General features: G+C 40.2%; 1 protein-coding gene across 1 annotated transcript; it reads right to left on the minus strand.

Annotated features, from left to right (window-relative positions):
- Positions 1-1,484: 1,484 nt before the first annotated feature.
- Positions 1,485-3,600, minus strand: cfap96 (cilia and flagella associated protein 96). Its single transcript, XM_072432260.1, has 6 exons — positions 3,403-3,600; positions 2,601-2,820; positions 2,371-2,508; positions 2,163-2,238; positions 1,725-1,913; positions 1,485-1,646 (listed from the first exon to the last, which is right to left on the minus strand). Exons 1-6 carry the CDS (start codon positions 3,500-3,502, stop codon positions 1,485-1,487), a joined length of 885 nt encoding a protein of 294 aa, XP_072288361.1. The 5' UTR covers positions 3,503-3,600.
- Between the last annotated feature and the right edge of the window lie 24,103 nt (positions 3,601-27,703).

Below are 27,703 nucleotides of genomic sequence, written 5' to 3' on the forward strand. Positions count from 1 at the left end.
AATAACGGGAATACATAATGTTTATAAAAGTAAATGTTTTTTTCTCCTAGCTAATGCTACAATACATGTTCAGTAATGTTAAAATAACACCACACACCAACCAGCCTTTTTGCAAAAACTCAACATTGCATTCTATGTACTTTTACCAAGTTTGTCTGTTTTATATTTAGGTTAATCTATGTTAGTCTTTAGCTTTGAGACAAATACACTTAAAACATGTAGGTTTTATCTGGTAAAATATTTACATCATACATAAAAGTCGAGAAATGCCAAGATCCAAAAGTGGCCAGTAGTTAAAGTGCATATGACATGTTAGACTACATATTTCACTCAAATGTAGTGAATAGATCCATGGTTGTCCCCTGTTAGTGAAACTGGTTGGAGATGGGCATCAAATATTACATAGGTAGAGGTAATTCCACAAATTCTACCTAGCAAGAGTTATGATTTGACAAACAATAATACTGTATAACACCTTTATTTTGTTGAATGATCATTTAATCCGTCTGAAAATAGTGTCAGTTTAGTGCAGGGGTGTCCAAACTGTGGCCCGGTGTTATCGGACTAAATGTCCCTACTCCCTGCCCAAAGTTATCACCAGAAATGACTGAGGATCACATTGATTTAGTCTGGCTTCTTCCCCTGAAAGCCCATTGCACATTGAATAACCATAGTCAAAAGGGCAAAAAATGTTTGTGTTTATCTGTTCCTTATTGCCTTGTAAACACACTTGTAAATGCACTAAACTCATTGGACTCTTTTTTTATTTCAGCAATCTTCCCCCTCCAAGATTTGTTGAGGGCAGCCAAAAGTTCCCACACCATGATTTCCTTGACAATCAATATACCATGGTCTCAACCTCTTATATATTCTGTCAGTGGTCTCAACCCACTCTTCATTCATAATGCACGCAGGTATCCAAGTGCTAAAAAAGTTGATTTAGCACTGCATTATTTACAGCTGTAAATCGGCGCCTGCAGATGGAAATTAACTACAAGCTTAATGTCCCTGTACAGTAATCCTTTCAAATAAAGACTAAGCTATACTAAACTTTCCTATAAAGTTACTAATCGGCTACACCTACATTGAATTCAATGTCCAAAACTGGGCGAAGGGGTGTCCCATATAAATTACTCGTGCCAAATCAAGTTTTTTAAAGGCCTAAAAACAATAGTTGATCCATCATACTTTTTTATCAGTTTGTCTTGATGTAGTTGGTGTAGAAAAAATTGTTTTTAGCCACAGACACACACCTGCCCTTAGTTGTAGAATCCCCTCACAACAGCCTCATCATTTTCATCCTAAAACAGATGATTTCATAAAGGCTGCAATATAGTCCTAGCTTTTATCACAGTCATAATAACATAACAACTGGGATGGTGGAGCCATAATTTGAATTGTGCACACTCCTGAGAAAAGAAAATATATTTTCAGTTATTACTGTACATAATGAAGTCTAGTTTTTTAAATATTAAAACCCAGCCTCACCTGATAACATTGTGCATGATGATACTTTTAACAGGGGTGCTCTTGGGACCTGGTGCTGGGCGAAAGACTGGTTCCTTATTTGTGGATTTGCGAATGATGTATGGATCAGCAGAGTGTGAAGGATAAGTGTCAAACGTCCCAGCCTTCATTCCTCCAGACTGTCAAGGTGAAGGTTTGTTTATGTTATTTACGCATGACAAGATTAAAAGTCTTCTTCAGAGTAAAAATATACTAACCCGTTTACTGGGAGATGTGGGCTTGAATGGAACTGGAGACACTTTCTTTTTTATAGAGGGGAGTGTCTTATGTGCCTGGGCTGTGGGTCTGTTACTACGGTAAGGATTGTCCTGAAAAAAGTCTTTCGGATGGAGGTTTGAGCTGAAGGGTCCAGCCTTTACTTTGGAGTGATGAGATAATAGCTTTTTCTTTAACACACAAACAAGTGATCAACATTCTGCACATTAGAATGTATTTGATATAAAAGATACCACCTCTCAAAGTGCCATTATTTGGTGAGTATACAGAAAAAAAATGTGAGCGTTGCCTAAATAAGATATCAGAAGACAATGCGGCAGGACAGCAAACAGGTTCATTGTGCGTTTGACAAAAGGCAACTGTAGTACACCGCTATAACTCATGGTTCTATGGGAATGTCATAGCAAAATTTCTCTTACCTTTAGGATTTCCTTGGGTCTGTCGTATGGGTCAGAAGCATACACCTCAATACTGGAAAGGGTCACATTAGGATAGCTAAAAAAGAATAGGTTTTAGTTGATATGACAGCATGTTTACTCATTTTCTGTGTGAGGCCATTTCAAACCAAATAAATATTGTTCTTTTTAAATTAGATCTACATGTGGTGCACTTTTGCTTGCCATAAACCTGTAACCACTGCCTTTTTTGCCGGGTGAGGTCATAATGTTGCGCCCAAGTGACTTGTGTGGTTTTCGTGGCTGTGTCTGAGGGCTCATGGCTTCGACTGGTCCGGAGAGCGTCCCATAGTAACTTCCTGATCCACACCTGGACAACCAACGAAACCAGTGCAGTAAGTTTTTTTTATCATATAGAAATAACCAAAATGTCCTCAATGTGAGTCTTCATGCATCCCTCACGGTTTCTTGATGGCATTGGAGGGCAGGAAGGCTTTGCCCAGGATTTTCTTGGCCTGCTGGTTCCGATACTGCCGAGCAAGTCTTATCTGGTCATTGAGTGCCTCATGTTCAAATATCCGGTTGAATGTTTTCTCAAAAAAGCCATTCTGCAGTGCACAGCGTTGTGCTGTGCCACCAGCCTGCATCTGGCGACTCCGGTGAGCAGACTCATTAAAGGGACCTAAAAGTAAATGTAAAATGAATTCAGATTCCGTATTTGTATTTGTATTTTGTATGTATTTAATAGAGCTGCAAGATTTATCACAATCAAATAAAAATTGCAATTTGATTGGTTGCAATTATTAAATTGCATTGACTGCATGCAAGTCCATGGCAAACAAAATGTCCTGCTAAATCTGTATTTTAGACCTCTACAAACATTTGAATTGTTAAAGAAATACAAGAATCACATACATTTTAGAACATTTCAATCTTTTCTCAAATGTTGATGCACCTAGACGTGTTTGCAATCTTCACTTCAAACAAAATGAATATAATAGATTCGCAATTGTAATATTTATCAACAAAATCACACTTAGATATCTGTCTAAGTTGTTTGTTTATAATTTATACAAACACGATCTGATATTACAAAAAAATCTCCCAAAGCTGTTGATACTGGATAGTCTCCGCAAAGCTTTATGCCCCAACATCTCAGGTTACTTGCTAATAAACATTTAATAATTAGCCTATTGCTGTCGAAATCCAGTAAATTAAAAAGTCTGCCAAGAAGTTACAGTGGTGACAAATAGCACAGGCTCACGGTTGTTTGGAGGGCTGTATTTGTCTCCTATAGAGATGTAACCCATCTCTTTGAAGATGCCCAGTCGCTCCATGTCACTCTTCCCGTCACCAAAAGCCATGATTAAACTCTGTAGTAAGAAAGATACATGTTATGAACCTGTATAATAAGCATAATAATCAAGCTGCACTGGCTAAAAGCACTTATCAAGTCCTTGCAAACACTCAATACCTGCGTCCGTTTGTGTGTCCCGTCAATGTGTACGGCTGGTTGCCATGGAGAAGGCAAGATGTCTTCCTGAAGGTCATGTACCTTCAAATTAAAAGCTGTTTGCGAGACTAAAATAATGATAGATAAATAATAAAATTGAGCAAAAACGTTGTATTTGTATTGTATTATATTATTTATATTGTAAATAGAATACATTTTAGTCTGCTTTGGCTTTCTATAAATATCCAAATACAAATGTCTTCGTGTTTGAGCGCCTTTAGTGCTTAGATTTGTCTCAAACGTTTATACCTTTCAAAAACTCACAAAAACAGGACAGTGTGTCTAAAACAGGGGCATACACAAGTCTAAAAGGGTAAACCAGGACTAAACTAGAAATAACTACTCATTATGAGTTTAGATAACCATATAGAAAAAATTAAATATGTATACAAGTCTCCATATTTACACATTGGTTTGACTTTTCAATTATGGGAAAATTGATTTGACATTCTTATGGATGTGAAAATATTTTTGGGGAAAACATGATTGTACAAAGTTATTATATTTTAATATTTACATCACCATAACATTAAACATTTAGGCTATTTTAGATAAAAAATAATTAATTAATTCAAATCAATTTGCCCACACCAGGCATAGATCTATCCACAGTCAACGAGCTGCTCTAAATGATGTCATTTTCATTGTTTCCACAAGGTGTCAGGCCAGGCTCTGAGATGCTCGTGTATAGATGCTACAACTGCCCCCTCCTCACAGCTTCATCTACCCCTGAAACTCTTCACTTAAAACAAACAGGTTGATGTTTTCCTACAGAGTGAACTTTGAGCGCTGATAAATGTCCAAAAGAAACTGAGAGGATGGGAAAAAACATGTATGAATGTGATTAAGTGAAGCTGAGCATGATTTAAATGTCTAGAGACTTGAGGCACAAAGACTCTAGAGGGTTAAGCAGACACACACTGGAAACGTGCCCTTGGAGAATGAGAGGATGTTTGCAGCAGCTGGGGAACACAGTGACCGATACTGTGCAAAAGCAAATAGGAAATACACGGAAAGCCTATTTTACTGTAAGATTCATTGTGTTTCTAATCATGCAGGAACTTCAAGCTTACTCGCTGATTATGACTGGTTTTATGGGCGTGCATATGGAAAGAATCTGTGGTAAACATTAGATGCTCACAATTTCTAATGTTCCGTTTATAGGCCATTGTTAAATACAGTACTGCTCATTATTGTGTGACATAACATATATGAGCCATAAAAAGGCTTTCTTATATAGTGTGTTAACAAATAAACTGATCTTATTTTCTTGTGAAATAGTCCTAATATAATAATTATAATATAAACATTTTATTTGCTTACAGTTGTTCTTTTGCTAAACCAAGTTTGTACAAGTTTGGTAAGTTTTGATTCAGAGTGTCTTATTGCACTTGTCTGTAACAAGTGCAATAAGACTAATACTTAGTAAGATTTTGTAACTATATGTATTGACATTACACATTACAAGTTGTAATTTCACCAATCAACTTTTTAGGTAGCTTGTCCTTACTAGGCCATTTATACATGGAATCTGCGTACAATATGGCTTATCTTAAAGTGTTTTCTCCATATGAAAACACTACAAGGATGCTTGATTCTATAGACTCTTCTTTTGCACATCTTATCCCTTTCCTGAATCAAGTGTACTTAAAAATGTATGGGAAAAAAAAGATTCATAGGTAAAATACACTTGCTACAGGACAGAGGTGAGGACAGGACAGGATGGTCCGAAGTGACAAAAGCAAAGGGACAGGTCTAATTGGAACTAACCATCAGTGGAGCACCTGAGGAGGAGCCGCTTCACACAGAGATGTGTCTGGACTGTGACATGCTGATTAACTATCGGTGAAAACAAAGTTAATGTGTTTCCTGACAGACCTAAATTGCTAAGGAGCAGCAAAATGAAATGGACAAAATAGCACCAAGAGGCCATAAAGTTCGACCAGCTGGGTTTAAAAACTCCTTAAAAACTCTTTAAGAATTTGAAAATTCAATCATAATAATGCACATTTAATCCATCCATTTTCTACCGCTTGTTCCCTTTCGGGGTCGCGGGTGACTGGAGCCTATCCCAGTGACATTGGGCCTTAGGCGGGGGACAACCTGGACAGTGGCCAACTCGTCGCAGGGTCAACACATAATAATGCACATTTAATGTAATGTATAAATTGTATTACATTACAACTAAATGGCACAACTGTTCAACATAAAAAGCCTGAAATATGACGCCATCTTCAACAGAATTATAGTGCTTCATTTAACCTACCTGCATACATTGAATTGACTAATTTCTCACAATGTGACACTACATTACACTATATTTAATTTTTTATTGAAACAAAATGAACTGAACCATAAAGTGACAGATGGTGAAGAATGAAATTCCAAAACAATAAGGCATACACCTGTGTCTCCTGCCTCTCCCTGCCAATAAACAATGCCAAATCTAAGACAAGCCACTTCAAAACATAGCTTTTGTGCAAAAGGAATCACCCTTGTCCTCCATCTTTCCTTGAATGTCCTCCCAATTAAATTATACTTACACTAAACACTAAAATTATCATCTTCGCATAAATTCCGTAATATAACAGTTTATTTTCTGTGTGAACTGCATTTGGTGGAAAATTGACTTGATGAGTGAGAACTGAGTCAAACTGTGTCGATCTCCGCTATTAACATGACATAACACAGAAGGTGCAACAATGGCACTTTGTCGTGTGGAGATCAAAGCCCAAACCAGATTTTGTCAGCTAAAAATTGACAACATTCACAGCCACCCAAACACAGTGTTACAACAAGTCCCAAAGTTATTATTGAATATAAAGAGTCACTAAGTTATTATTGACTATAAAGAGTCACTTAGGACGCAGGAGTGATTTCAATGCAATGAAACAGCTTCTAGTCAACCCTCTGTCTCCTCTTCTCTGGCTTAGTTTTATTGACATAGACTACAATCCAGCTAAGCGATTCTATTATGCTTCCAAGAGGAGAATCACTGAAGAATTCACTCTGAATTGATTGTATTTTGAACCAATCTGTCTCTTTTAAATAGAAATGTAATTGACACTCCAAAGACAGACTCGTCTACAGGTGATTAAAATACTGCTACAATCACGGGGAACACTGGTGGCATTCTCACTGATGCAGACGAAACCTTATGAGCCAAAATTGCTGACATTTTTAACATTAAATGTATCCTAATTAAATCAAATCAGTGGTAATGGGAACAGGTGCCGATTGAAATGGCCCGCACCGTGTGCCAGTCGGAGCATATGGTGCCAACTACCCGATTAAAAACATGCCAGTGACTTACATAAGAGTCTATTAAAGAAAACATCTCGGGAGGAGTTGCAAACATGTCTTTACATCTATTGAGAATTGAGAAGTTGCTGCACGCTCTGCCATGTTGGACTGATTGCATGTTTAAAAGATGCCTTCTGTATCTTGTCGCCATGGATTTGTTGTACTTTGTCCTCGGATGTTCCACAGTATGGGCCACAGTGGTAGGTAGGGAAGTAAGAAGATTGATGGACCAAGTTCTGTCGTTGCGTCCTGAGACAAGACACGTCATGTGGATGATGTGAGTGATTGGAGGTGTAAGGTATTATAGTTATTTATATCATGGCGTACATTAACTTTATTTGTTTCACATTTATTAAAATACAGGGGATTTAATAACTTGGAAGGAAGATGAATAAGTTTAATGCCGTACTGTGTTGCATTCTAGGCAAAGCGATAAGGAAGAGACTCCACCTGAAGAGCGACATAGAGCTGCCTTAAAAATATGTGCAGTAATTATATGATGAAACTATTGCAATTTATGTATTAATTTCGAGCTGTATGCAAAACAAACCAGAAGTTTGGTTTGTTTTACAGGTTAAGTCCCAGATTAACTTAGAATAAAACATTGATGCTTGAAATGGTGTGGGAACAGCATCAAAAATACATCTAAAGTGAAATAAAGAAAAGCTGCTTCCTTTTCCAACAATGCTCATCAATATCTCAACAATAATTACGTGATGGCGTTTACATAATTTATGTTCACTTACAGTATAAATGTAGAACCACATAAGTAATGCTGTGTGTGCTATTAAGTGACAGCTGATGAAACTTCTAAAAAGAAAGAGAATACACTGAGTTACTGCATTAAATATGACTCAAAGTGTATACAATGTACCTTAACCATACCTTAACAACAATAGTGCAAGAATAGTTTGTTTTATTATAGCTTTTCTGTGGCCATATCTGCCCTGACGTATACTGAAGTGATTTTATTGATTCATTTGAACAGGGACGGTGCCGTGATTGACATACGGCTGCTGATCTGAGCTCTGTGGTCCCTTCTGCCAGCACCACATCACTGAATAGAGAATAAATGGTTCTCTAATACTCCGCTCACATTACAGACAGTTGCACCTGTGTCTGATTGTGGCGTACACTGCCTGGTTACAAGGTGCATCATCTCCTCTTCATGTACCTGTCAGCCTGTTGTACTCATCCTCCCAGTTAGCACTCGTTCATCAATCCATTCTGTAGCCATTAGCGGAAGGACTCTAAGCTGTGTTTAGTGACAGGAAAGTGGCCTCCATTTCCATTTCCCTTACCCGTTCACATACCCATAAATCACCGCTCCCCAGTCTCCACACATGCAGTACTAAAAGTGAGACAAACACTTCATTTTTTACGATTTCTACTGCATTTTCAGATGCTCCATGGAGTATAGGTTATGATTTACTATATGATGGTGGTAATAAAATATCAAGCACGCTCCACCAAACCATTTGAATAAGTGAATAAGTTTTTAGCTGACAGAGAATTACATGCACCATTACTTTCTCTAATGCAGTGTAAAAATGTGATTTGTAAAGTATTATTTCCAAAACAAAAAAGTGGCTTTGAAAATGTACTGTAAATTGTTTTTTTGTTGCTTTTTTTTTAAAGAAATACGTATAATTTGCTTTCAATAAAATATATCTTTCTGCAGAATTTGTATTCATCATCCAACACTATAGTTTTGCCAAGTGACTTATTGTAATAATTGTTGAATTCAAAACATAGTGTGAGAGCTGAAAGAAAAAACATATATATCATCATTATTTCTGAAACATTACCAGTATTTGCCCAAGTTGACTATCTAATAATGTTGCATTTTCCAGGCTATAAACAAGGCGCTGATTCTCAACCTTTATGCCACAGAAATTGTAGCGATAATTATAATAATTATATAATATATGTATAATAATAAGCCATAATCTTACAATCTTTAATCATTTTCTAAACAGGGTATCATATTATGATTCTTCTTTGTGTCACCAGAACAGCACAATGAAGAGGATTGTTGCGGTTTGAGGGACCACAGGCACACAATAACACAGTTACTAACTCAATTATTTTTGGGAGAAATGACAGCTAACTATGAATAATTACTTTTTTGAAGGAACTTGCCCAACACTGCTGGGGAGTGTCTTGAGCAGCGCCATATATATCTACTAGAATTAATCATAAGGTTTCATTAGAATATTTCTCATCTCGCTTCTGCACCTTTTCATAACAAAAAGTAAATTCAAAATATCAAAGTGGTCTCCTAAGCCTAATCTGAATCAGCATTGGGCTAAAAACAGCTGCCCTCGTAAAAGCTGGCTCGATCACAATGCACAGTTGACCTCTGTCGGATGGCGCCGCGGTCACCATCTATTGCACCTTGTCTTGACCTTCTGATCTCCCACCTCTTCTCCCTCATCCTGCTGTAGGACACTATGATGTCATGTCTCCACACCACCCACCTCCCCTGGGACCATAACCAATCAGGCAAAGTGCTGTCCCTCCACTGAACCTCTTAACTCCTCAGCCCTCCCTCAAAGCCCCTGACCTGTCACCTCGCCATTATTCCCTATAGCGACACCTAGCACGGCGCTCCTCTTGTATAAGTATGTGTTTAATTATGCTTGTGCTGTGATAGCGGTAGTCCATGCGCAGGTGAGTAACTGTCATTTTAGGGTCAAAAGTCAGGCGCATAGCTTTTTTACACTGCTTTTCACCGTTAATAGTAGCAAAGAAGATCATCACATTTAAAAGAATGTTAATCAAATGAATGCTATGTGGGCACTTTTGTACACAACCGCCCTGTGGATATCTTCCGTGCTATCATTGATTAAGCCATTATACATATTACTTTTTTGTGAAATATTATAGTTGTGGTGTGCAAAGGTAAAGTGGTTTGCATTTCTGACTTGGAAAAAAAAAATGGTTTTGACTGTGAACAAGGTAGATGAATCTGAATCTCATCCCTTTTTTGATACAAAAAGCTTTCTTAGTTTCTTAATTAAGAATATTCTTGATTATCCTAGTGCAGAGTTTGTGTATTGTCCAGATAATGACTATTTGAGTGCTGAAATTAGTAAAGTGTTTGCAATAATCAAATAGTTGCAGTTAATCTAGTTGTGTCAGCCCTAAAACTGTTAAATAAATAAACTTGCAACTCTTTAACTCAAATGCAAGCACTTTCTCTTTCAGTTCAAAAACTCAATTTGTGTCCTTTGCTAACTCACTTTTTCTAGAGATAAACCTGTCCCTTTTGGTTGTTTACAACACAAGATATATATATATATATATATATATATATATATATATTGTTTGTTTTTTTCTCTGGTCCCAATCTGTGATGTCTTTGTTCAGTGCCCATTGGTCAGGCACAGTTGGAAGAAAGCAATCTTGTCTCCCAGTGTGTCACAGCAGTCCACACATCCCCATAGGTACATTGTTGTTGCCGGTAACTACAACTGGAAATGTGCTTTGTTACTTTAGCTATTTCTATTACTACACTGTAATGCATAATGTAATTCTAGTTTTTTTCCTTTTATTTTTTTATTTTTTCCATTTGATCTGGAGAATTATTTAGTATCATTCACATTTACAATATTTTTTATATATTGTTTTTGGTTGCACATTGACATTTTTTCTGTTAAGGATTGTGTTTTGTAAATGTATAACTCAACATTAATAAAATATGATAATTTTACAGTTTAAAATTCCCCTACTGTTGCCCGTAAATGTGGTCATGCTTGTATGTAGTGGCCGCTATCACTCAACACAATAAGTGTTAAGCACAGTCCACTATCTGCAGTTCTCAAGGGCTGGATTACAGACGCTCTTTTGTCTGACGGACTGTGAAGTAAGCAACTCCCCATATCTCTGAGCTTTATGTGAGTGAGAGGCTGAAACTCCTCAAGACCACCGAGAAGTTAGTGTCAGAGCTAATAGAGGAATCTACATTCAGAACATGTTATTTTAGCTCTTAAAGGTGCACTATGGAACTTCTCTAGTGAAGGGTTAGCGCCTCTCCAAAAATCTGACCTGTAACTTGGCCATGTGGTGTCACCTGCTTGTCACTATGAAGATACATACATTTAATGCCATACAGTGGAACATCAGAATAATAACATCTCCATAGAGCCAGGCAGAAGGCGCACAAATCACAAATCTCCTTTTCATCTCCATAATAATAATAATACATGTTTTTCCTGTTTGTTATTTAGATTTTTTTTTGTTTACACACAAGTTGCACAATTTTGTAAAGGGCGAAGGTTGAATTGCCTATTCTGGGTTTGACTCCACAATCTGCTGCTCTGACTAGCACATTAAGGTCAAGTTACAGTTGAATTGTTACGGTAGTAGGGAAATTTGTCCTCTGCGTTTGACCCATCGTTCTATGCTGCTGGGTCAACCTGTCAGGAGCAGCACAGCACAGCGATCCGAGACCCATCTCCATCTTATGCCAGGCTTGCCTTTGAATTGACCTATTATTACACATACAGTTGTGTTGCATTATTTGTTATGTTTCTTCTCAAGAGATAAAAAAAGCTCTGTTTTAGTCCACATACTGGTTTCACCGGACGGATTCAATGTTTACTGACACGGATATCATGTTTACCGGGCCTATCATCTCATTAGGCATAAGTGTGTGGAGAAACAAAAGCTTGACTTTTATTTTGTTTTTTCGCTTCAGGGCAATTCCTTCCTGGCTGGCTCCATAGGGTTTTGGATGTTTTCTGTGTCAGCAGAGCATAACATGGTCCAGTATCTGAGTGTGTGTCTTGTATCTGCTGCAGCTTCCTCAGAGCTCATTTGAATAGAACTGCTCTCTCACAATACACAAAAGGAGCAAGGTAGCTATTCCCCGAAACCACAAAAAAAAGAAAGCTATACACATTTTCAACAATCTTTTAGCGAGTAACTGTAGTTCTTTATATCAAAATCTCTGAACATCTGGGTGGGACTGAAACAGTTTTTCTCACTTCAGTATCATTAGCAGCGTAAACACAGATAATGACATTACCCAGGGCTCGTTTTTATTAATATGTCCTTATGGCTCATGCTCTCCAGTCATCATCAGGCAATTATCATTATTTTAATGTTATGTTGAGTGTACTTAAGACAAAACTTAATAAGCTCAGCAAAGAATTTGAGAAGCCTTTTTTAAACTTTTATATTGCAATTTTCAAAGTGCTTGACTTTAAACGTTTATTTGGTTTTCTGACATGCATAATCCGGACAAATCTTAGCAAAACCATAATACATTTTCAATTTATATTGTCAAAAATCCTTGCTTTAGAATGTAATATTATATTATATTATAGTAGGCAAAATTAGTATGTAAAGTAGAAAGAGCAGATCTCGGCTCTTAAGGCGTCATCTGCTGCATTGCCCTGATTTGGCAGCTCAGGGCATGATCTGTTAAAAGTGCTCTTTGTGTGATTATCTTTGATCGTCTTTGCTATGGCTTGCGTTCTTATTCAAAGTGCCCGATATTGTTTTGGACCTGTCCGGGTTGTAGATAAAGAAGTCAGTGTTCAGCAGATGTCAGCAAAAAGCAATCACAAAAATTATCTAGATGAGACTAAGAGGCTAATGTCACTCTACAATTATAAATTCTCTCTCAGGTTTTACATAACAACACATAGATTCATCGTTCTCTCTTCTATCAGCCTCAAAATGTACAGCAGTCTTATCTGGATCTGGGTTGTCTTTGATTGGTCACCTCAAACTCAAGGGGCAATAATAAAGTGCATATAAGCAAAATCACGCCATACATTTCTTGTCAATTCCAGCATGTTATTTTCCTAAAATTCATAAGGATTCAACAGTTCAATGAATTAAACTGAATTTTACGTTTCAAGTTCCAATACTAATTTTGATACCACAACGAATCTTAATGTGTTTTACGTCAAGGATTTTGAAAATACATACAGTAGACTGACATCAAGTTCACCATGATTCTAAAGCTTTTCAGGAAAGATTAATGTGACTTTTTAAATATTGATACTTGCTCAAATGAGTATCCAAATTCAATGCTATTTTTGGTATATGATTTCTGATACTTTTGACATCCCCAAATGTACGCCCCAAACTACTTGAACATGTCACATTCACTGTCCCACACGTTCTACCACATACAGTACAGCCCAAATCTGAAAAGATCTCTGCCTGTGAGACGATAAGGACATTATACACGGTTAAAAATAAGTGTCCTAATGTTATCTTGGGTCGCAGCACGGGGCACCGTTCTTGCACTATTCTCGTCAGTTGTTCCCCCTGGAAGTGAATTAGTGCCTCCATTAGACATTTACTTACTGCTGCCATAGCACTGATGGTTGCCTAGTCTATTTTTTTCCATTACACATCACCACTGATCCGTGACATACATACTCCATGATAAACCTATTTACTGTCCTGAAGTGAGATGAAGATCTGCTTGTGATTTGATAAGAATGGATGTTTTCGCCTAATGTAGGACCAATTAGAAGAGACAGGAAGGACGCCTCTGGACTCCCAAGATTATTATCCCTCTTAGGATGCTAAATATGACTGTTATTACGCAGTAGAGTTGACGCTTGTGCTAGAAGAGTGGTAAAAATAACCTTGAAAGTTGAGTTTGTTTATCCAGCGCTTTGAAAAGTCTCTGTATCATATTGCCAATGTATTATAGATGTTGTTGTTGTTGTTGTTGTTGTATTAAGCCTTAGTGTCCCTGGCCCTGTGATTCAGCTTTTCTCCAACACTCAGCTTTACTGCTTCCGCCTCCTAAAGATTTCCCCATTTTTCCCCTCCTGAAACTTAAACTCAAAATACCGTAAACATGTTCACGTGTGCCCATCAAAAATGACAGCAGTGTAGTTATGGAGAGTTCCGCCAAGATGGATTCACATACTTAATGAAAAGGCAACATTAAGTTCCTCAGCACCTCAAAGTACTGTGGGGTTTATGATATTCAGGGTCATAATGCGATGGATGGGGATGGCATGCTTCTGGACTGGAGCTGAACTCTATACCATTGGTTCTCAAACCGCTGCATATTAGCTTAAATTGGGGCCAAATTAACCAAAATGTCTGTCCTTCTTAGGGTTAATTCTAGTTTAGATAGAATAGAAAGTGTGAAGTCCTGTTTTAGAGCTGTTTTAGCCCTGGTTTGAATCTAGAATTATCCAGTTGGTGATCTGGTTTGGATCAGGTGGTACACAAAAGGCCAAATATTTTCTTAGGTGGTACTTGGTGTGAAACATTTGATAATCGTTGCTATTTACAGTGTTAAATATTGTCTAACACATGTAGAATTGTTGGTCTGAGTATTTACTAACAGGTGCTTTTTGAACTGGGAGCCGGAGGAAGTCAGAATAGAGCCACTGCTCCACCACATAAAGAGGAGCCCGGAGTTAGAGCAATTTAGTTTATAACAGACATTTATAACTGCATCACTTAACATATTCTTTATTCTCAGCTAATTGTTGTTGTTTTACTCTGAAAAATGAGACACATTCACCTGTTAGAAATCCTAGCAAACACACAAAACGTTTCTTTATTACATTACAGATAATTGCTTATCTCAGTAAAAGGGAAATTTCAATAATACAGTATGATTTGGGAGGTCTTGCTGCTGTCTTTGGTCAAAATCAAATTCTATATAGACGTTTCAAGTCTTTGTTTGCTACATTCATGCACAGTGCGTTTCATTTACAATAATATCAATGTGTAAATCAGTGGAGCAGTGTTCCATGAAGGATTGACTGGGCCATGTTGTGCCTTGAGGCTTACACTTGGCCCAAAGTTCAGTCCTAGGTTAATTTGGCCCTGAATGCAACAACAGTAATGCAGTCACTGTATTGGAAGCAACATGTAGCAAAACAAACAGTAACGATTCTTTTGTCACTTTGTAAGGCTCGTGCTATGGAAGGAGGAGGACACGGCTTATATTTCATGTTGCATATCGTGGTATCTCACGTTGGAAAAGCCACCTCTCCGGTAGACAAGCATGACCAGCAGCCACCAGCCAATGAGCTCGCACCTTACCCTAGCTAAATCTAATGGCATCAGTATGATCTCTGGTACAATATGCTGTACTGCAATATCGCATTTCATTACCGTGGTATAATTGTATTTCCATAACTGTATAAATATAAATATAGAAACAAACCAATGCATGCGTAGCGAGATGGAGCGAATCCTGATCATGAGTCACTGTGGGAGTTTACGGCTCATACACTTTTCAACAAGCTGTCTGCTGTGGTATCTCTCTCCCCCTCTCTCTCTTCTCCCTTTAGCCTTCCATTCATTTGGAGCTCAATGTGCCTTATTAAATCTCTATCGCTCTCAGTGAATCTGTCTGTCTCCCTGTAGTCCCTGCTGGCACTGACTTCTAATGAGAACACACAGGGGACCAACACAATAATTAGGTTAACTCGGATTTGCATGTCCCTGGTCTCCCTCTCTCCATCTCATTCTCTCCTTTTCTAAACATTATGTAAATAGGATTATAGCTGGATCGTATATGCATCCATATCCACATTTGGGCTCATATAAAGTGTGAGTTGTGCATGTTATTCTGTTCCTCATCACACATACAAATCGCCATCCCTCGTGTCTCCCGCGGGACTCAAAGATAGCGGCCATTACTGTCAGCCTCATCTGCCTCTAATTGGCTGTGATCGGATCCCGGGGGGAGGAGCCTCAGATTCAATTAAACCCTGTGATTGGTCCCTTTAAATATTTAATGTTCCGGACAAAAAACAGCCAGAGAAACACTTCCTGGAGTGAAGCTGGTGCAAACAAGCTTCTCCAAGCAGTTTATATTATATGTTTATATTTATGTAATGATTGTTAGAGCTACTCCCTTTTCCAAAATACAATAATGTGAGTCATTTTTTTCAATACCTTTAAAATGCATATTACTTAGCATCAGCGCCCCCGTATGACACTTATATCATACTAAATTGAGTTCTTGGGCCGTGTTTAGTAAAAAAAAAAAAAGTTCTAAATCTGCACAGAAAGCTTGTTATTGCCACACAAAAAGTCGATTTATTTTGGAAAACACCACAGCTTTTCAAGGGAAAGTATTTAGTAGTTTTGTGTCAGGATGAAGTAGTATGCTTCAGACAACCTTTAGCCTTTAGCCTTTAGCCTTGCAACTTGACAAAAATACAAGAAAGAGCTTTATGCCATAAGAATTAAAGTGCCTGATTTTAAAGCACAGAAAACAGAATTTACAGATCTATTGAAAAATATTTGGTATTCCAAAGTGAATTCCTCATGCAGTTCGTTTGACCTGCAGTTAGCTCAAATGCACTTTGGGCATGTAGGCTGTTTTCAAACTCTTGACATAGAAAATATATGTATTCAGATTGAATTGAATGTAACTACATCAGAGTGGTACTTTTTATACAAATTATTATACTATTATTAGGCCCGAGCGCCACAAGCTGGCGAGAGGCCTATTAATCTCGTAAGGCCGTGCGAAGCACGGCTGCGAAAGTGCGCACGTAGTGCGCACGAAATCGAGCGCGAAGCGCTCGCCCACTTCCAAACACTCACTAACGCACTCCTCCACTCATGCACGCCCCGTGCATACTAATTAGTTGTAGGAAAATGGAACATTACCGTTGTAAACGGGCGAAGCCCGTGCAAAAGTTCGCACTAAACGAGCACTTTACATTGGGATGACGACCGCCCATATAAAGCACTCATTTGCGCTAAGTAGCTCACGAATACGTTCCCCATCTCTTGCATGTTCCGTGCATATAAGCATGTAATGCAAAAATTGAACATTATTACTGTATAGAGGGCCAAAAACACAAAGTGGGCGGAGCCCACTCAAAATTATCGAAAGTACCCGTCAGTGACCAGGGACCCACACCATGAGGTAGGAAAGCGCGAGCGCTTTCCGAAAATGTATAGTTTATGATATTTGAAAAATGGGAAACATTGTTTTCGCATCGGAATATTATTAGGCCCGAGCCCCAGCAGGGGGAGGGCCTATTGCTCCCGCAACGCTGCCGAAGGCAGCGTTGCAACTGTCTGACCAAACATGCGGGCGCAGCCCGCATGTTTGGTACCCCGTCGCCCCTGGCAAGTACAGTGAACTAGCCCATGCCGAAGGCATGGATCATGCATACTTACTCCTGCTATGACAGAAATAGTCAACAATTAGTGAATGGGCGTAGCCCATTCACTAATTGTTGACAACAGCAGCGCGAAGCGCTGCATTCCTCCAAAAACCCTCCTGGCATCGTCCCGTACGCGAGAATCCATGCCGCAGGCATGGGCCATGCTTGTATCTGCTCAAATCAATGGAAGTCTATGGGGAGTGGGCGGGGCATCCCGACGGAATAGGGAGTGACGAGCGTGTAAGCGCTCGTAATGATGATTCCACCCCATGGCGGCATCGGGAAGGCTTAGAGCTTTCAAACGATGTATCATTTGTTGTTATAGTAAAAACGGCTATATTGTTTTTGCTAAAAATATTATTATTATTATTATTATTATTATTATTATTTTTCTTGTTCTTCTTCAGCGCTTTGATCTCTAATTTGACCCCCTGAACATGCTCAAAAACTCACCAAACTTTGCCCAAAATTCAGAATCGGCGAAAAATTTTATTTTTTCTGGGCCATTTTTTTTTTCGTTAAAAAATGGCGCGACAGCGCCACCGACAAAAGTCAAAATACATTGCGCCTATGGGAGACGCCCCGAGGTCAACTTTGGCGTAAAGCTACGAAATTCGGGACACGCATTCCTCTCGTGAGGATAAACAAAAAAAATCATTGTGGCCACGCCCCCAAACTTACCCTATGGCCGCCATCTTCCTTTGAAAATGAAAACAAGCTGAGTTAGCCATTTTGTTTACGTCAAACTTTGACGAACTCCTCCTAGGGCGTTTTGCCCACCGACTTCAAAATCGGCGTACGTCCTCTGGACAAGTGGGGCATCTAAAGTTATTCAATTTTTTGAGATACCTTTTACGGTCTGTGTGCGGCGCAGCCGCAAAGTTGGACAACTTATTTTGGAATATTGCAGGTCTAAAAATTGCTCCCATTTGATCAAAACCAGTCCGATTAGGACCAAATTTGAATCAGTTGTTAGACTTTCTAGTTTGGACCAGTTTAGGCTGACAAAATTGAAATGGCAGTGATAGCGCCCCCTACAGAGTGACTTTTAAATTAACATTGAAGGTCAAAAATTAGTTTTACCAAAATTGTCTAAACTTTACCCAAAATTCTATTTTGCCGTCCCGATCACAAAAGCCAATCACAAAAATGCCTAAATTTTTACGCCGTAGTCGTAGCGATGACAGAAACCTCCCATGTTATCCCTATGGGAAAACCACAAAATCTCTCAAATTACCACATTTTTATGTTTTACACTTTAACGAAGTCCTCCTAGTGCGTTTTGCCCACCAACCTCAAAATCGGTGTACGTCCTCTAGACAAGTGGTGTATCTAAAGTTATCCAAATTTTAAGGATAACTTTTACGGTCTTTGTGCGACGAAGCCGCAAACGTTTCCCAGAATTCTGACTATTTGGCCTTCAGAGTGGCCTATAAACAATAGAGTTTTTCCAAATGACATGATATTTTGAACAAAATTCTAATTTGCCATCCTGATCATAAAAGTATGAGAGCCAAAGTCATATTTTGTACGGCGTAACCGTAGCGTTGACAGAAACATCCCATGTTATCCTTATGGGAAAATCGTAGAATCGCTCAAATCACCACATTTTTACGCTTCACACTTTAACAAACTCCTCCTAGGCCGATTGTCCGATCAAGCTCATATTTGGAGAATATCATCTACACAAGCGGGGCATCAAAACTTATCCATATTTTGATTCTAAGTGCTACGGTCTCTGTGTGGCGGACCCGCAAATATATGTCAGAAATGGGAAAACAGCGAAATCTCTGAAATGTTCACATTTACACTTCACACTTTAACAAACTCCTCCGTGGGCAATAGCTCGATCAAGCTCATATTTGGGGAAAATCATCTAATCAAGCGGGGCATCAAAAGTTATCCATATTTATATTCCAAGTGCTACGGTCTCTGTGCGGCGGCGCAGCAAATTTGACTGACACTTGTGTTGATTTGCACTGGATTGGCCATGTCCAATGTGTCGCCGTCTGTCAAGTTCTTTTTTTATTCAACACACAATAAGGGCGCCATCTTTATCAAGTCGAAAGCGCAGAGTCGGAAGGCCGGCGGCCCGCGAGGGCCGTTGGATGCCGCTTGCGGCTTTAATTCTTTCTTTCTTTCTTTCTTTCTTCTTCTCGGGACCAACCCCCCTATTTTTCACCCAGTGAACATTGACGAAAAGTCACAAAAATTTGCACACCTCTAAAAATCGTGCCTCTCTACATTCTGGCTATTTCCCTTTTCTAAAATAAAAAAAAATTGGCGCGTCAGCGCCACCAAATGTACCAAAAATGCATTGAGAGATGGGAAATGACCCAAAAAAAATCTGATCGTAGAATCATGAAATTTGGCGCAGAGGTAGATGGTGACAAGAGAAGTAAAAAATATTATTACGGCAATGCCGTCCGCCCAACCAAATGTCGGCCATATTGCTTCAAAAATGGCTAAACATGACTTCGGAGTTTTTCCAAACGTCGTACTTTTACGAACTCCTCCCAGGGCGTTGGCCCTAAAAAGCTGAAATTTGGTGAAAATGCTACTGAGGAGTGGGACATCAAAAGTTATCCAAATTACATTGATACCTCTCACGGTCTCTGAGCGGCGAAGCCGCAAACTATAGCTAGAATTTCAGAAATCTCCCATATTTAAAATTTCTGCCGTTTGCGCAGATAAAGTCCGAATTGCGTCAAATTAGAATCAGTTGTTAAACTCTTTGCCCTAAACCTACTTGAAGTGAAATAAATTCATTTGGCGCCACAGCGCCCCCTACAGATTTTATATGGAGGTTAAATGTTTAGTTTTGCGAAATTATATGAAATTTGACACACAACTCAATTTTAGCATCCCCATCAAAAAAGTCAATGACTCATGTCATAATTGTTATGGCGTTGCCGTAACGATGACCGAAACCTTTCATGTTTACACTTTAGACTTTCACAAACTCCTCCCAGGGCGTCAGCCCTATTAACCTGAAATTTGGTGAGAATCATCTTCAAGACCATCAAAAGTTATCCACATTTTCATTCAAAGAGTCACGGTGTCTGTGCGGCAAAGCCGCACATTTTGCCAAGAATTCAAAATAAAATAGCTTTTTGATGGTAAAACAAAGGGGAGAAGATGTGACAGCGTCACAGATTCAGCAGTAGGCGTAATAAAAGGACAATTGGGGCTCCTCTTGCGGCGTGGCGGCGGCGTGGCGGCGGCGTGGCGAGGGCCGATCATTGCCGCTTGCGGCTATATTTATTATTATTATTATATTTTTCTTTTAAAGTATTTATGTATTATTTGAAGGATGCCAACCAGCATTTATGTCAATAAAAAAAAGTTGTTGGTATCAAGCCTCCCGTACTATCTATATCAAATTTGAAATGTTTCTTTTCCCCATACCACCGTATCTATGTCCCATACTGACTGACATAAAATCAAATCACAAACTTATGCTTACATGTAAACACATAAGCTTGTGCTGCAGTGGCAAGAGGATTCTGTATCTTCTAGAGTTTACATGTCAGTGTCCGCATAGATGTCTTCATAATCAGTTTGAGGCCATAAATTTGGAGCTGCTGTAACGTCCTGCCTGTGTGAGTGAGGATGTGTATGTATGGTAGATGTTTGTTGGTATGGGCGAGTTATATTTGGCTGGATGTGTTTACATAGTGGATGCATTTGTGTGCCGTATGTCCCAGATAATCCGGACGGCTCAGGGGAGAGTGAGTGACACCATCAGAAGCTTTTCTCCCCATTTAGAACCACACACACACATAGTATGCGCTCACTGAACCAGCACTTTCGATGGCATTTAATTCTGTGTCTTAATGCTGCACAAGAAGGACGTTTCCGTTGGTGCGGTGCAGATTTTATCTTGGGGTATTGACGTGTACACAATTAGTGGAATTTCTTAGGTTTATTGGATGAAGCTTTGAGTAAAAGCAACTTCATGATCTGTGAGAAAAGCAAAGAGCATACTGATGTCTAACTAAATAAATCTGCAAAACTCCAAAGAATGAATTCAACTTTACTAATAGTTTCGGAAACACTGACCATTAATGATTTGTTGCTGATCTGAAATAGCATAAGTTTAAAAGAGCTGTTCAGATTCTTAGTCAAGCATATTGGTCTGAAGGACATGCAAACGTAAAGCTTTGTTTGAACGCTTTAGTGCAGCATCAGCTTAGAGTCTGCTGTGTTAAAGGTTTGTAATTAAACAGGACTATTTATATTATTTTTCCAGCTGCTCTGGCTAAAATGTCTGACCAAAAGGACCTCCAATTCAAATTGAAGCAGTTTCTGAAGCCTTTAGAGCACAAATAAGTTTAGGCTCAGTAACAAGACGGTGTAATCCCCCATTGTCATTACTCCATCGTGGAAAAAGATCCAAATGTTCTCATCTAGACGTTTTGATGGATCTGATTGATGAAGTCTATGAACGAGTAGTTTTGGCCTCTGTTGTTTGATTAAATTTAATTATAAAATTGACACACAGGAAAATCTGATTTCAAATCCCACTAAAACCATGCACAATAGGCTCCTCCCCTCTGGAACCAGGACTGAGATTCAAAATTTCTGGTTAAATAAAGGTCAATCAATAACCCTGCTGGAAGAAAGGGCTGACAGACAGTCGACTGAACATGTGTTGAGTCTTGACATTTCCCATTTCAAGGCTGAAGATATACCCTGAAAGGCCATTTAGGAACTTGTAATTGATTTAAAAAATAAATAAAAGTCCAGGCAAAATGCATATAAAAAGGCTATTAAAAGTTTGTGCATTTAAGGCTTTTCGTGTGGGTTTTGTAGAACAAACTGATCCTGATTCATAAGTGACTTATCTCTTGTCTTGTTTGTATTTTACATGCCCAGCTGTTTTATCCGACCCTGTTATTTAAAGCACTCTGAATAACTTTGTATAAAAATTGTGCTGTACAAATAAATTTGCCTTGCCTTGCCTTTTATTAGATTGTAGACAAAAAGGAACAAATTAAGAAAAAGTCATCTTGAAAGGTTTTTAAAGCACTTCTCTCAGACAAGCAATTTCTGTAAAAAGACTGAGCCATACAATTGGTTACAAACCATAACAATTGTTGGCTAACCTTATCTAACAGAGGATGGGGACAGGAGTGGGACCCTTGTATAGAAGACAATGTAAAGTGTCTTCAGTGGGAGTTAGTGAGGCAGACAGGAGCATCCAGGAGGGACCGAGTGGGTGCAGAAGAATGGAAGGATGAACGTTACACAGAACACACTGCACTGAAGAGGAGATACATGTACACTGGAGAAGAAGAGCAGATGACAGTAAGTGAGATATAAACAGCATCTGTGGACATGTGCTTGGGAGATTACCAACTCCATTTAGACAAACACAACATGTACATATCGCCGAGCAGTCCACTGATAGACTGTGTGCTGAACCCTTAAAGGAATGCATTAATGCTTTATATTTAGTTGTTCATAGTTTGGTCTGTGAGAATGACGTATGGAGCATTAGTTAAGTATTGTGTGCAGTCTATTCTGTACAAAAGACTTGAAAATATAGAAAAAGAACTATTAGTATGTTGTTCTACCATGTAATATATTGATTAGCGCTATATCATATAATTGTTTTGATAAAAACATGTTTGTCAAATTTTGAGATACTGGCAGGAATGGAGTTTGTAAATGACCTGGAGACATTTGTATGTGGTATCAACTCTTCCTCGGCACTGTTCTTCTGTTTCTCTAGTTCAGTTTGATCTGTTATGTTTTGGCACATGTACAGCAGGGCACTAGAGTGAATCACTGATAAAGTCCTGACCCTAATCCTGTGGACTATAGTTTTAAACTATAAATGTTAAAATGATATATGAGATCTTAATTGTATGCAGAAAAACATGCTAATACCAAAATGAACCACACAACCTAAAGTAGACACACAATCCAAGGTAAACGTTCAAGAATGATTCCTCACTGTTTCTTATCTGGAGTCAATATATCAAAACATCTTATAAAGATGTGATTTGCATACTGGGACCTCACTAAACCAGGCTTGGGGATTGAACATAATGTAATGAGCATAACTCTGCATACAATGTCTTTCATCTATTTCATTTATTACATTTTTCACACAATTTAGCAAAGCACTTATTCAAATATACCATATTATATTTGTATCATATACACTCACAATTATATGACACTATTCAGTTTTATGAACCAAGCACTCTTATTGCAATTATTTATCGACCACTATCTTCCAATCCTAAAAGAACATAATCTTAAACTACATTATGTAGTGCAGAGTTGGGCCAATTTTGCAGCGCTTAGCAACAGAAGCAATGATTTAGTGGTCACATAAACGTCTGCGCTTATGTTTAACATTTTATTTAGCCCGTACACATCTGCCTCGTCAGTTCTCGTGCACGTGTCCAAACCAGTGTAACTACAGTACATGACATCATCATTAATATCACTTTTATGCTCCATAAAACCATGATGTCATCGTCTCCCAGAGGACGGCCTCACCTTGTTCACACTCACTCCAGGAACCTTGATGCATATTTCTTGCTGTCGATGAATTCTTGGAAAATATATTTTCTACCACGCTAAAGGAGAAACAATTTGCTAAATATGCAAGTATTATATGCTATTATTATTATTGCCAGAGGTGTAGTTCCCGAAACCGAAATAACCAGGAATTACAGGCGTATACCGGTACTAATAAAGTCTAAGTTAAAGTAACATTTTAGAGAGATTATCTATGAGTACTGCTACTATAAGCTGCTTGGCCCATTCAGCTCGATTATTGATTTGTATTTTCAAATGTGTTTGTTTCAAAAGTGTTCTTGATTTGGAATATTTAACATAATTTGTATTGAATAAGAGAAAAAACAACTTTTTGGTTATTTTCTGCTTTTCTTTATCAGACTATTTCACCTGACAGAGCAGTCTGTCCGCACACTAAAAATAACATATCTGGTTGTTTTGTTGGATCCCAAAAAAACGCCAAATAGAGTCATATCTTGTGTGCCAAAACAGTGCCTCGGCAGGTGTTGTCTAAAATACATTTATTAAGTCAAATTAGCTACGCCTCGTCTGGAAGATCAATAAGAGTTGATGGCTGCACAGGAGGCGGAGCTAAAAGTCTGCTGTAAATACGAACAACTTTAAAGTAGCTGAAGTCACGTTTTCTACGCACTCATCGATAACGTCAAAGTCGACAAAAGAGTCAACTGGTCACTTAATGAAGATAATCATGATTTTCGAAGGTCAGGTATTTGAGCCACAGAGAGAGGTGAGAGGAAAAACGAAAACATTAAAACAGAGGATAGTTTCAGACTGTTCAATGCCTAAATGAACATAGATCAAACAATTGTCTTGTAAATATGTAAATAAATAAGCTTTTAATTATAATTAGAATAACGCACAGGAGTAGCTGCAGCTGGTTGATCCTGTTTGGATTTTTATTATTTGATTACTCACGTCATAAGGCGCTGGTACAGCTAGCAGCCCGGTGTAAACGCTCTCTCTTTTTTCTCACACTTATTGTGCTTTATCTCCTATATTTTGTAAATATAGTTAGTATATTTTTTCTATTTTACTGTACGATAGGGACACGCGCTGGAATCGTTTTTAATTCAACTGTTTTTGACTTTTTTTTGGCTGGATTTGAGCGTTTTTCGTCGTGTTGTTGTGATGTGAGCTAGCTCCGAGCTAGCCCACCAGCCCCCCCGCGCCCTCCGGCCGCCGCTAAAGTACGGCGTGTTGTCGGTACACGTTTATATACACGTTTATATGAAAGAGGAACTTCATGAACGATCGGGACACGCACTGGAATCACTTTAAATTAACTTGTTTTGACTTTATTCGGCTGGATTGAGTGTTTTCGTCGTGTCGTGGCGATGTGTCTTGGCTCTGAGTCCCCCGGCTCCGGCCCCGCCCCCCGGCTCCGGCCCCGCCCCCCGGCCGGCGCCGTACCGCGTTTACACAAAGGAGGAACTAATGAAACTGCGGAGAACAGTCGTCTTCCCCCGAGATCGTCACGTTATCCCGGCGGACATCCTAAGGAAAACGCAACGAAGCAGACGGGCTGGACATAAACTCCGAGAGAAGAGAGGGACAAACAGGAAGTCGGTTCCCGCCGTAGTCATGGGTAACGTGAGGTCCCTTCAAAATAAAATGACGGAAATAGCGAGCCTCATGCGGCCCCAGAGGATTTATAGGGACAGCAGTGTCTTGTTTTTCACAGAGACCTGGTTAACAGCAGAAATGCCATACTCTATTGTAGGTTTGGACAATTTTCATCTGCTGCGGGCGGACAGAACGAGAAAATGCGGGAAGAAAAGAGGTGGAGGTCTGGCTGTATATGTGAACACGAGCTGTTCCAAACCCGAACACTGCACAGTGAGGGAACAGCTATGTAACAGGGATATTGAACTATTGGCTATTGGCATGAGGCCATATTATCTGCCCCGGGAGTTCTCACATGTGATTTTGATCGCAGTCTATGTGGCCCCGTCTGCCAATGCTGAATATGCTTGTGAAGCACTGCTCTCCTGCACTTGTAGGCTGCAAACACAGCACCCACAGGCTCTCTTCCTCGTCTCTGGTGACTTTAACCACGCTTCTCCCTCTTCTGTTCTACCAACATACACCCAGTATGTTACCTGCCCCACCAGAAACAATAGAACATTGGACTTGTTTTTTGCCAACACCAAGGAGGCTTATTCCTCTTCCCCCCTCCCTCCCCTGGGCAGCTCGGACCACAACCATGTACATCTGAGGGCTGTGTATGAACCCATCGTGCGTAGGCAGCCTGTGGTGTCCCGTGAGGTGAGGATGTGGTCTGCTGAGAGCGAGGAGGCTCTGAGGGACTGCTTCAGCACCACTGTCTGGACTGAACTCTATGGCCCACATGGGAAGGACATCAACACCATCACAGAGAGCATCACGGACTACATCAACTTCTGTTTTGAAAACATTGTTCCCTCCCAGACGGTGCAGTGTTTTCCAAACAACAAGCCATGGATCAACCGTGAACTGAAGGCTCTGCTGAAGGAGAAGAAGAGAGCCTTCAGGTCAGGGAACAAGGAGGAGCTGAGGACTGTGCAGAAGGAGCTGAGGAGGAAGATCAGGCAGGCGGAGGCCGGCTACAAGAGGAGGATGGAGGAGCAGTTGCAGCAAAAGAACATTCAGGGAGTGTGGAGGAGCCTGAAAACCATCTCGGGTTCCCCCCTGCCCAGACAGAGGGGGATCTACAGTGGGTGAATGATTTAAATGCTCACTTCTTTAGGTTTGATCGGTCACCCGCCCCTCCCCCTGCACAGCGGCATGCTCCCTCTTCCACAGCTGGACAATGCCCTGCATCTGTTCCTCTTCGCTTATCTGCCCCGGACCATCAGCTCCCCACTTCGCCTGGACTCACCCATCCCCCCAGCACATGGTCCCCCTGCCAACCACTGACTGTCACAGCAGCACAGTTGAGGAGTGAGCTGAAGAGGATTAAAGTGAGGAAGGCAGCAGGACCTGATGGCATCAGCCCCAGGCTCCTTAAGTCCTGCGCAGATGAACTGTGTGGAGTTATGGAGCATGTCTTCAACATGAGCCTGAAGCTGAGGGTGGTACCACAGGTCTGGAAAACCTCCTGTCTGGTACCTGTGCCTAAGACACCGCGCCCCAAAGACCTCAACAGCTTCAGGCCAGTGGACCTGATGAAGACACTGGAGCGGCTGGTCCTGGACCACCTCCGCTCCACCGTGAGCTCAGCTATGGACCCGCTGCAGTTTGCATATCGGCCTGGCATCGGAGTGGAGGACGCCGTCATCTCCCTGCTGCACCGCTCTCTCTCTCACCTGGAAAAGCCTGGCAGCTCTGTGAGGATTCTGTTCTTCAATATTTCCAGCGCCTTCAACACCATCCAGCCGGTGCTCCTGAGGGACAAGCTGGAGACAGCTGGTGTGGAGTATGACCTGGCAGAGTGGATCCTGGACTACCTCACAGACCGACCCCAGTTTGTGAGAGCCCGGAACTGTGTGTCTGACACTCGGACCTGCAGTGTGGGGGCGCCCCAGGGCACTGTCCTCGCGCCCTTTCTCTTCACCCTTTACACTGCAGACTTCAGACATGACACGGACAGCTGTGTCCTGCAGAAGTTCTCTGATGACTCTGCCATCATCGGACTCATCACGGACGATGATGACGCGGAGTACAGAGGACTGGCGCAGGACTTTGTGGACTGGTGTCAGCGGAACCACCTCCTCATCAACGCGGGGAAGACCAAGGAGATGGTGGTGGATTTCCGCAGACGCCACTCCACTGCCCCCTCACCAGTGAACATCCAGGGACGGGACATTGAGAGAGTGGACTCATACAAGTACCTGGGTGTTCATCTGAACCACAAACTGGACTGGACTCATAACACAGACGCACTGTACAGGAAGAGCCAGAGTCGGCTCTACCTCCTGAGGAGACTCAGGTCTTTTGGAGTGACAGGGCCACTCCTGAAGACCTTCTACGACTCTGTGGTGGCATCAGCCCTCCTGTACGGTGTGGCCTGCTGGAGCAGCAGCATCACAGAGAGGGAGAGGAAGAGGCTGGACAGAGTCATCAAGAAGTCCAGCTCCGTCCTG

This window comes from Eucyclogobius newberryi, unplaced genomic scaffold (assembly GCF_026437365.1).
Source record: "Eucyclogobius newberryi isolate DKJ021-1_F unplaced genomic scaffold, fEucNew1.0.hap1 SCAF_11, whole genome shotgun sequence".
Lineage (NCBI taxonomy): Eukaryota > Metazoa > Chordata > Actinopteri > Gobiiformes > Gobiidae > Eucyclogobius > Eucyclogobius newberryi.

Coding starts and splice junctions, on each gene's coding strand:
- cfap96 (XM_072432260.1), bottom strand. CDS start 3,502: ATGGCTTTTGGTGACGGGAAGAGTGACATGGAGCGACTGGGCATCTTC. Junction 2,239..2,370: donor AAAAAAGGCAGTGGTTACAG/GTTTATGGCAAG, acceptor ATTCTTTTTTAG/CTATCCTAATGTGACCCTTT. Junction 1,914..2,162: donor GACCCAAGGAAATCCTAAAG/GTAAGAGAAATT, acceptor TGTGTGTTAAAG/AAAAAGCTATTATCTCATCA.